At 45.1% G+C, this 11,815-nt stretch overlaps 1 protein-coding gene across 3 annotated transcripts in view; it reads right to left on the bottom strand.

The window, feature by feature from the left end:
• LOC141172126 (ETS homologous factor-like) overlaps window positions 1-11,407 on the bottom strand; it is a 28,261-nt gene extending 16,854 nt beyond the window's left edge. The window contains exons 1-2 of one of the 3 annotated variants that reach the window (XM_073655992.1): window positions 10,962-11,403; window positions 1,899-2,118 (exon numbers count right to left, since the gene is read on the bottom strand). Coding sequence is in view for 2 of the 3 variants with exons in the window: in XM_073655991.1 (XP_073512092.1) it covers window positions 10,962-11,040 (79 nt within the window). In the remaining variant the exon portion in view is untranslated. Of the gene's footprint in view, window positions 1-1,898; window positions 2,119-10,961 lie in introns of all 3 variants that reach the window. The other 2 variants (XM_073655991.1, XM_073655990.1) reach the window with 2 other exon arrangements.
• Window positions 11,408-11,815: the final 408 nt, after the last annotated feature.

Raw genomic sequence — 11,815 nt, forward strand, 5'->3', positions numbered from 1 at the left:
AAGTTAATTTATTTCAGTTCTTCAATACAAAAAGTGAAACTCATATATTATATAGAGTCATTACACACAGAGTGATCTATTTCACGTGTTTATTTCTGTTAATGTTGGTGATTATGGCTTACAGCCAATGAAAGCACAAAAGTCATTATCTCAGTAAATTAGAATACTTTATAACAACAGCTTGAAAAATGTTTCTAAAATCCGAAATGTTGGCCTACTGAAATGTATGTTCAGTAAATGCACTCAATACTTGGTCGGGCTCCGTTGGCATCAATTACTGCATCAATGCGGCAATGTGGCATGGAGGCGATCAGCCTGTGGCACTGCTGAGGTGTTATGGAAGCCCAGGTTGTGCTGATAGCAGCCTTCAGCTCGTCTGCATTGTTGGGTCTGGTGTCTCTCATATTCCTCTTGACAATACCCCATAGATTCTCTATAATAGATTCTCTATGGGGTTAAGGTCAGGCGAGTTTGCTGACAATCAAGCACAGTGATACTGTTGTGTGTAAACCAGGTATTGGTACTTTTGGCAGTGTGGACAGGGGCCAAGTCCTGCTGGAGAATGACATTTCCATCTCCATAAAGCTTGTCAGCAAAGGAAAGCATAAAGTGCTCTAAAATTTTCTGGTAGACGGCTGCGCTGACTTTGGTCTTGATAAAACACAGTGGTCCTACACCAGCAGATGACATGGCCCCCCAAACCATCACTGATTGTGGAAACTTCACACTAGACCTCCAGCAGCTTGGATTGTGGCCTCTCCACTCTTCCTCCAGACTCTGGGACCTTGATTTCCAAATGAAAATTGGAACTCTAGGACCTTGTGGAGTGTGTCAATGACTGCCTTCTGGACATCTGTCAAGTCAGCAGTCTTCCCCATGATTGTGGAGCCTACTGAAACAGTCTAAGGGACCTTTATAAACGCTTAGGAAGCCTTTGCAGGTGTTTTTTGTTAATTATTCTAATTTACTGAGATAACTTTTGTGTTTTCATTGGCTATAAGCCATAATCATCAACATTAACAGAAATAAACACTTGAAATAGATCACTCTGTTTGTAATGACTCTATATAATATAGGAGTTTCACTTTTTGTATTGATGAATTGAAATAAATTAACTTTTTGATGATATTCTAATTTTGTGAGATGCACCTGTATCACCGCTACAGCCAGTCAATGGCTGCAGGGTACACACACACTTCATTGTTTGCACTTGGTAAACACAGCCTGGAGGAGAATCAGAGAATTGTGGGCACAGGGGATTGGTAAAGGGAGTATTAATTCTCTTGTTATTTTACTCCATCATAACCGGTTTTTACAACTTAAAGGGGTATTTCCCATCTCCAAGATCCTGTCCCAATGTGTAGCAGGTGTAATAATAATAATATTAGCAAAAATCTCTGATTAGAAATGTAGTATAGTTCTCCTGATTAGCTATGTCTTTTACCCCATGTGCAGGGCATTGCAGTAGCTTAGGTATCTATGGTTACGACCACTCAGCAAAAAAAAAATCCAGTATTTTATAGTTGTTAACTGCAGGTAAATACCATTTTATTCATGTCTGGCTGGTTTAATGGAAGCGCAGCTACAGGGAGAAAGTGAATTTTATTCTCCCTGCAGCCGCTCGCTTCCAATCATCGGGGCGGTGCAAGAAATGGTAACAGTCACGGCTCACTATACAGTGTGTGGCTGACATGATTGATTGACAGCTTGCTCTGCGCACACGCTGCACAGCAGACGGTCAAAGTGCAGGGGGTGATTACAGTGCACTCACTGTATAGTGATCGGTGACTGTTCCCGCACTGATGACTGGAAGCAAGTGGCTGCAGGGAGAATAAAACTTTACTTTCTCCCTGTAGCTGCTGCTCCAATTTAAACCATATGTTTAAAGGGATATTTACCTGCAGATTGCCACCAAGGTAGCAGGAAATTGTTTTTTTTTTTCCGTCAGGTTCCCTTTAATAGAAACCTCCCTGTATTTTCGTCATATGAAGCTCACACGTGTGCACAGTAGCTTCTCATGCGACAAGCTGCTTTCCACTGCGACCATCCCACGACCAATGCAAATTATCATCCTCTGGAAACTGATAATGAAGGTTTCCAATGAATGCCACAAGAGATCTGAAAAGTGATGAATTGGTATAAATAGTCTATTAGAAAAAATGACATCTTACAAATGAATAACCTTTGTTTTCTTTACAAGGTATAACCCTTTAAAAAAGGAGTGGTCTCAAGTTTCTTGTCTAGGAGTGCACCACTCCTCTGCCTCTCTGCTTGCTGGGTGGTGGCGGTGCGCTCCTGCAGGCTGCCAGTTCAGAACAGCAGCATGGCTCTCCGATAGAGAAGAGCGAACAGAAATGTTCGGTGTTCCTACCGGACACAGAGAAAGAGACAGCGAGAGAGACACACAGAGAGAAAGACACACAGACAGAGAGAGACACAGAAAGAGAGACAGAGAGAGAGACACAGACAGAGAGAGAGACGCAGACAGAGAGAGAGAGACACAGAGAGACACAGACAGAGAGACACAGACAGAGAGAGAGACACAGACAGAGAGAGAGATACAGACAAAGAGAGAGAGACAGCAAGAGAGACACACAGAGAGAAAGAAACACAGACAGAGAGACACAGAAAGAGAGACAGAGAGACGCAGACAGAGAGAGAGAGACGCAGACAGAGAGAGACACAGACAGAGAGAGACACAGACAGAGAGAGACACAGACAGAGAGAGACACAGAGAGAGAGATACAGACAAAGAGAGAGACAGCAAGAGAGACACACAGAGAGAAAGACACACAGACAGAGACACAGAAAGAGAGACAGAGAGAGAGACACACAGAGAGAGACAGAGAGACACAGACAGAGACACAGAGAGAGAGACACAGACAGAGACACAGACAGAGAGAGAGAGACACAGACAAAGAGAGAGACACAGACAAAGAGAGAGAGACACAGACAAAGAGAGAGACACAGACAAAGAGAGAGACACAGACAAAGAGAGAGAGACAAAGAGAGAGACACAGACAAAGAGAGAGAGAGAGACACAGAGAGAGACACAGAGAGAGAGAGACACAGAGAGAGAGAGACACAGACAGAGAGAGAGACACAGACAGAGAGAGACACAGACACAGAGAGACAGAGAGAGACAGAGAGAGAGACAGACAGAGAGAGACACAGAGAGAGAGAGAGACACAGAGACACAGACACAGAGAGAGACAGACAGAGAGAGACAGAGAGACAGACAGAGAGAGAGAGCCAGACAGAGAGAGACACAGAGAGAGACACAGACACAGAGAGAAACACAGACACAGAGAGACACAGAGACACAGAGAGAGACACAGACATAGAGAGACAGACATAGAGAGAGACACAGAGAGAGAGACACAGAGAGAGAAAGACTGACATAGAAAGACACAGACAGAGACAGAAAGAGAGAGGCACAGAGAGAGACACACAGAGAGAGAGACACAGAGAGAGAGACACAGACAGAGACACAGACAGAGAGAGAGAGACACAGACAAAGAGAGAGACACAGACAAAGAGAGAGAGACACAGACAAAGAGAGAGAGACACAGACAAAGAGAGAGAGACAAAGAGAGAGACACAGACAAAGAGAGAGAGAGACACAGAGAGAGACACAGAGAGAGAGAGACACAGAGAGAGAGAGACACAGACAGAGAGAGAGACACAGACAGAGAGAGACACAGACACAGAGAGAGACAGAGAGAGAGACAGACAGAGAGAGACACAGAGAGAGAGAGAGAGACACAGAGACACAGACACAGAGAGAGACAGACAGAGAGAGACAGAGAGAGAGACAGACAGAGAGAGAGAGCCAGACAGAGAGAGACACAGAGAGAGACACAGACACAGAGAGAAACACAGACACAGAGAGACACAGAGACACAGAGAGAGACACAGACATAGAGAGACAGACATAGAGAGAGACACAGAGAGAGAGACACAGAGAGAGAAAGACTGACATAGAAAGACACAGACAGAGACAGAAAGAGAGAGGCACAGAGAGAGACACACAGAGAGAGAGACACAGAGAGAGACAGACACAGAGAGAAACACAGACACAGAGAGAAACACAGACACAGAGAGAAACACAGACACAGAGAGAGACAGAGAGAGAGACACAGACAAAGACAGACAGAGAGAGAGACACAGAGAGAGACACAGAGAGAGACACAGACAGACACAGACACAGAGAGAGATGCAGACACAGAGACACAGACAGAGAGACACAGACAGAGAGACACAGACATAGAGAGACAGAGAGAGACACAGAGAGAGAAAGACACAGAGAAAGACAGAAAGAGAGAGGCACAGAGAGAGAGACAGACAGAGAGGGCCTACATAGAGAGAGACACAGAAAGAGACACAGACAGAGAGACACAGACAGAGAGACACAGACATAGAGAGACAGAGAGAGACACAGACAGAGAGAGACACAGACACAGAGAGAGACACAGACAGAGAAAGACAGACATAGAAAGACACAGACAGAGAGACAGAGAGACACAGAGAGAAACACAGACACAGAGAGAAACACAGACACAGAGAGACAGACAGAGAGAGAGACACAGACAGAGAGAGACACAGACAGAGAGAGACACAGACAGAGAGAGACACAGACACAGAGAGAGACACAGACAGAGAAACACAGACACAGAGAGAGACACAGACAGAGACACAGACAGACACAGAGAGAGACACAGACACAGATAGAGAGACAGAGAGAGAGACGCAGACAGAGAGAGACACACAGACAGAGAGAGAGACACAGAGAGAGAAAGACACATAGAAAGACACAGAAAGAGAGAGGCACAGAGAGACACAAACAGAGAGACACAGACAGAGAGGGCCTACAGAGAGAGAGACACAGACAGAGAGAGACACAGACAGAAAGAGACACAGAGAGAGAGACACAGACACAGAGAGACACAGACACCAAGAGAGACAGACAGACACAGACAGAGAGACACAGAGAGAAACACAGACACAGAAAGAAACACAGACACAGAGAGAGACAGAGAGAGAGACACAGACAGAGAGACACAGACAAAGACAGACAGAGAGAGAGACAGACACAGAGAGAGACACAGAGAGAGACACAGACAGACACAGACACAGAGAGAGATGCAGACACAGAGACACAGACAGAGAGACACAGACAGAGAGACACAGACATAGAGAGACAGAGAGAGAGACACAGACAGAGAGAGACACAGAGAGAGAAAGACACAGAGAAAGACAGAAAGAGAGAGGCACAGAGAGAGAGACAGACAGAGAGGGCCTACATAGAGAGAGACACAGACATAGAGAGACAGAGAGAGACACAGACAGAGAGAGACACAGACACAGAGAGAGACACAGACAGAGAAAGACAGACATAGAAAGACACAGACAGAGAGACACAGAGAGAAACACAGACACAGAGAGAAACACAGACACAGAGAGACAGACAGAGAGAGAGACACAGACAGAGAGAGACACAGACAGAGAGAGACACAGACACAGAGAGAGACACAGACAGAGAGACACAGACACAGAGAGAGACACAGACAGAGACACAGACAGACACAGAGAGAGACACAGACACAGATAGAGAGACAGAGAGAGAGACGCAGACAGAGAGAGACACACAGACAGAGAGAGAGACACAGAGAGAGAAAGACACATAGAAAGACACAGAAAGAGAGGCACAGAGAGACACAGACAGAGAGGGCCTACAGAGAGAGAGACACAGACAGAGAGAGACACAGACAGAAAGAGACACAGAGAGAGAGACTCAGACACAGAGAGAGACACAGACACCAAGAGAGACAGACAGACACAGACAGAGAGACACAGAGAGAAACACAGACACAGAGAGAAACACAGACACAGAGAGACACGACACAGAGAGAGACAGACAGAGAGACACAGACAGACACAGAGAGACACACACACAGAGACACAGACAGAGAGAGACACAGAGAGACTCAGACAGAGAGAGACACAGACAGAGAGAGAAAGACAGACATAGAAAGACACAGACAGAGAGAGACAGAAAGAGAGAGAGACAGACAGAGAGGGCCTACAGAGAGACACAGACAGAGACACATAGAGAGACAGACAGAGAGAGAGACACAGACAGAGAGAGAGACACAGACAGAGAGACACGGACAGAGAGAGAGACACAGACAGAGAGAGACACAGACACAGAGAGACACAGAGAGACACAGACACAGAGAGAGACACAGACAGAGAGACAGACAGACACAGACGCAGAGAGAGACACAGACACACAGACAGAGAGAGACACATAGAGACACAGACATAGAGAGACAGAGAGAGAGACACAAGACAGAGAGACACACAGACAGAGAGAGACACACAGACAGAGAGAGACACAGAGAGAAAGACAGACATAGAAAGACACAGACAGAGAGAGACAGAAAGAGAGAGGCACGGAGAGACACAAACAGAGAGAGAGACACAGACAGAGAGAGACACAGACAGAGAGACACAGACAGAGAGAGACACAGACAGAAAGAGACAGAAAGAGAGGCACAGAGAGACACAGAGAGAAACACAGACACAGAGAGAAACACAGACACAGAGAGACAGACAGAGAGAGAGACACAGACAGAGAGAGACACAGACAGAGAGAGACACAGACACAGAGAGAGACACAGACAGAGAGACACAGACACAGAGAGAGACACAGACAGAGACACAGACAGACACAGAGAGAGACACAGACACAGATAGAGAGACAGAGAGAGAGACGCAGACAGAGAGAGACACACAGACAGAGAGACACAGAGAGAGAAAGACACATAGAAAGACACAGAAAGAGAGGCACAGAGAGACACAAACAGAGAGACACAGACAGAGAGGGCCTACAGAGAGAGAGACACAGACAGAGAGAGACACAGACAGAAAGAGACACAGAGAGAGAGACTCAGACACAGAGAGAGACACAGACACCAAGAGAGACAGACAGACACAGACAGAGAGACACAGAGAGACACAGAGAGAAACACAGACACAGAGAGAAACACAGACACAGAGAGACACGACACAGAGAGAGACAGACAGAGAGACACAGACAGACACAGAGAGACACACACACAGAGAAACAGACAGAGAGAGACACAGAGAGACTCAGACAGAGAGAGACACAGACAGAGAGAGAAAGACAGACATAGAAAGACACAGAGAGAGAGAGACAGACAGAGAGGGCCTACAGAGAGACACAGACAGAGACACATAGAAAGACAGACAGAGAGAGAGACACAGACAGAGAGAGAGACACAGACAGAGAGACAGACAGAGAGAGAGACAGACAGAGAGAGAGACACAGACAGAGAGACACGGACAGAGAGAGAGACACAGACAGAGAGAGACACAGACACAGACACAGAGAGAGACACAGACAGAGAGACAGACAGACACAGACGCAGAGAGAGACACAGACACACAGACAGAGAGAGACACATAGAGACACAGACATAGAGAGACAGAGAGAGAGACACAAGACAGAGAGACACACAGACAGAGAGAGACACACAGAGAAAGACAGACATAGAAAGACACAGACAGAGAGAGACAGAAAGAGAGAGGCACAGAGAGACACAAACAGAGAGAGAGACACAGACAGAGAGAGACACAGACAGAGAGAGACACAGACAGAAAGAGACAGAGAGAGACAGACAGAGAGAGACACAGAGAGAGACAGACAGAGAGACACAGACAGAGAGAGAGACAGAGAGAAACACAGACACAGAGAGACACAGACACAGAAAGAGACACAGAGAGAGAGACAGAGACACAGACAGAGAGAGACACATAGAGACACAGACATAGAGAGACAGAGAGAGACACAAGACAGAGAGAGAGACACAAGACAGAGAGACACACACAGAGAGAGGAGACAAAGAGAGAGAAAGACAGACATAGAAAGACACAGACAGAGAGAGACAGAAAGAGAGAGGCACAGAGAGACACAAACAGAGAGACACAGACAGAGAGAGAGACAGACAGAGAGGGCCTACGGAGAGAGAGACACAGACAGAGAGAGACACAGACAGAAAGAGACACAGACAGAAAGAGACACAGACAGAGACACAGAGAGAGACAGACACAGAGAGACACAGACAGAGAGAGAGACACAGACAGAGAGAGAGACACAGAGAGAGAGACACACACAGAGAAAGAGACACAGACAGAGAGAGAGACACAGACACAGAGAGAGAAACACAGACACAGAGAGACACATACACAGAGAGAGACACAGAGAGAGACACATACACAGAGAGATACAGACAGAGAGAGACACAGAGACAGAGAGAGAAACACAGAAAGAGAGACAGAGAGAGACACAGATAGAGAGACACAGAGAGAGAGTTCGGGTTCTGGTTGAAGTTCAGGTACCGTTCTGGTACCCAAACCGAAGTTTTGACAAAAGTTCGGGTCAGGTACCACAACCCAAACTTTCACCAGTCTGCTCACCCCGACTCTCCAATGTTGCTAGAGGAGGCTGCTTTGCATCTGCTGCATCGGCATGGGCGCTGCAGCTGGCAAGACCTTCGCTCCTTGTCTAAGAAACTTGCCACCTCTGAGATTGTAGGAGGTGGCCGGTAACTAAACAACGAGATGTAAATTCCAAAATAAAAAATACCCTGTTCTTGATTGGAAAGAAGATTTTAAAATACAGAGTAAATTGTAAAGTTGCTTGATTTTACAAACTTTGCCATTTTAACCCATTTAAGAATCAATTGGAAGGCACTGTTCACATTTTAGGTTGTCAAAAACCCGTACCTGTGATCATTTAAGTATAGGGTTTACGCACTAGTTTGTAGTATTCTAGGTAGGTGCTCAGATTCCATGACTGCGGGGGTTGAGGTGTGGATTATTTACATACACCATATATAAAAGTTTTATTACTAACAGGAAAAGGTTTTATAGATATTTCTAAAACTTTTTTTTAATACATAACTACTAACCCCAACTGGATCAATTCCTGTGGACTGGTGCAGTGGTAAGGATTTTTTTTGGTGAGACGTGAATGAGCTCAAATAGACAGCAGGAGAACAAGGGTCACGGATTGTTCTTATACATTGTCCTTATTGTTGGTGTTTATAAATAATTACGGTCTGCGTTGACATCACAAGTTGGCTAGGTGTTGGATGGGGTTAAGGTCCAGGAACTTTGCTGCCGTCATGTTCTTTCAAACCAAACTCCCTCCTCACTGGGCACAGTCATGGGAAACAGAAAAGGGTCTTCCCCAAACTTTTCCCATAAAGCTACAATTGTCCACAATGTCTTGTGCTAAAGTATTGAGATTTCCAATCATTGGAACGAAGGGCCCAAGGCTGACCCCTGATAACAGCCCATAGTATTATCCTCTTCCACCATCTGTACAGGGGCACAATGCAGTCAGGGGGTAACGTTCTCCTGGAATCACCAAACCCAGACTCCTCCATCAGACGCCAGATAGAGAAGTGTGATCCGTCACTGCACAGAACACGTCTCCTCCAGAGTCCAGTGGTGGTGGCTTTACACCACTGAATCCGACGCTCAGCATTGTGCCTGGTGATGTAGCTGCTCGGCCATGAAGCTCCAGGCGGGGGCGCAGTGTTTGTGCTGATGTTATACCAGAGGAGATCTGGACTCTGCAGTTATGGAGTCAGCAGAGCGGTGGTGACTTTTCTCCCTTCTGCTCCTCAGCACTCGGCCCCCCGCTCTGTAACGTTACGGGGTCTCCACTTTGTGGCTGAGTTGCTGCGGTTCTTTCCACTTTTCAATAATATCACTCACAGGTGATGGGGAAAATTTAGGAGGAAGAAATGTCATGGACAGACTTGTTACTCCGGTGGCTCCTATTATAGGACCACGCTGGTATCAGGGAGCACTGCACCACCAGCCAGTCTGTCACATGTTAGTAATGGCAAACTGCACGGCAGGGGGCCGGAGGATATACACTGCAAATTCTTTGTCATTGCATTTGTCAAATTTCTCAAATGCTTCCGACAAACCATTTGTGAAATGTGTTTGCCCCTGATGAAGCGTTTGTGAAACGCAAGTCAGGTGTATTTGGTGGGTGAGCTGCTCTTTTAGCATGTACCTCTTTTTTTTTTGGGCACTCCAATCTGATCTGCTTCCAATGTATACTTAACCATGTTCTATCAATTTTTACTTAGACTGTACAAATATATTAAGCCTACTTTGCCATTTGCGCCACTTTTCTTTTTGTGTCTACTGTGCTGAATAAATACATATAATTTCTTTAACCCATTTTTAATAAAATCTATATTTTATTATTATGGCTACTTAGGTTTTGGTTTCGTATTTGGGACCTTTCACTTTGCCCTAGATTATCTTTTTTTGGGTTTTGTATAGATAGTTAAATATGAGAATGACACAAATGGGCAGAATTATTACAAGCTCTATGACCATTGTATAATAAAATAGTTGTAACAGTTTTAAAGGTGCAAAGAATAGAGAATAAAGGTTTTGAAACTTTTTAAAACAGGTGCGAAGAATAGACAATAACGTTTTTGAAACTTTTAAAAAAGTGCAAAGAATAGAGACTAAAGTTTTGAAACTTTTTAAAAAAGGTGCAAAGAATAGAGAATAAAGTTTTGAAACGTTCTAAAAAAAAAGGTGCGAAGAATAGACAATAAAGTTTTTGAAACTTTTAAAAAGGTGCAAAGAATAGACAATAAAGTTTTTGAAACTTTTAAAAAAGGTGCGAAGAATAGACAATAAAGTTTTTGAAACTTTTAAAAAAGGTGCGAAGAATAGACAATAAAGTTTTTGAAACTTTTAAAAAAGGCACAAAGAATAAAGTTATTGAAACTTTTAAAAAACTTTTCATGTGTTCTAACCATTGGTCAGAAGTTTTAAACACGTGAAAAAAAAGTTTTTAAAAAGTTCTGGTATCAGTTAAATAACATTAAACTTCTTACCTGTCTGGGTAGCAGTGCTGGCCAGATCTGCTGTGAAGCCGGAGAAGAGGTTGAAGGGTAGTGCTGATGAGTGGTACATCCTGGCAGGCTCACAGTCGTGCGTACACCTGGGTAGTGTTCAATCACAGGAGATGAGCCGGTGACATTGTCCTTAGGTGCTGAGAGGCCACATCACTTTGCGGGATGGGAAACTGGGCCAGAGGGGGTGAGAGCCTGACTGACAGGATAGGAGGAGGACGTCTTACTGGAGACCAGTGCACAGCGGTGCAGAAAGTCCCAGTTATGCCATTGGCTGTCTCTTTACCTGATCTCTATTCAGAGTTCACAAAGCAACTGTTCCAAGAAGTGTCAGGGAGTGAATAGGGACCTAATCAGGGTTTCTCCTTCTCATTGTTTTTCGGGTAGTACCGCTTTCCCAGAGTTTCAGTTTAATGTGGCAGCATGGCAGTCTGCCAGCTCGTACCTTGTCATTAGCTTCAGGGCACTCCCTGTACGTTTATCTGAGAAAACAAAGACTTACTGTCGGGTGACAGACGCGCCGCATTCTTCAGAATTAGAGGCTGGAGACCAACGACCATGACAAAAGTAGTCCAAATGAGAGGACGGGGTCCCATGGCCAAAGTCATAATCACCCATCAGCTATCAAGGGGTCATTTACCCCCCATGGGTCATCCTACGGTCAGTCATCAGATTGATTGCTGCAATGGCACCCTCTACTGGGCAGTTTCTTAGTTACACCCAGATTTTCTATACTAAGAACAGAATTTATCATTTTTATTAAAGGGATTGTCCTGATTGGTGCAGGTTTCAGAGATTTTTATTTTTGTTACAAAGTGGCGCGGAAGATTGGGCCC

Source organism: Phyllobates terribilis, unplaced genomic scaffold (genome assembly GCF_046119375.1).
Source record: "Phyllobates terribilis strain yellow unplaced genomic scaffold, ASM4611937v1 Scaffold_12__6_contigs__length_324123572, whole genome shotgun sequence".
Taxonomy (NCBI): Eukaryota; Metazoa; Chordata; class Amphibia; order Anura; family Dendrobatidae; genus Phyllobates; species Phyllobates terribilis.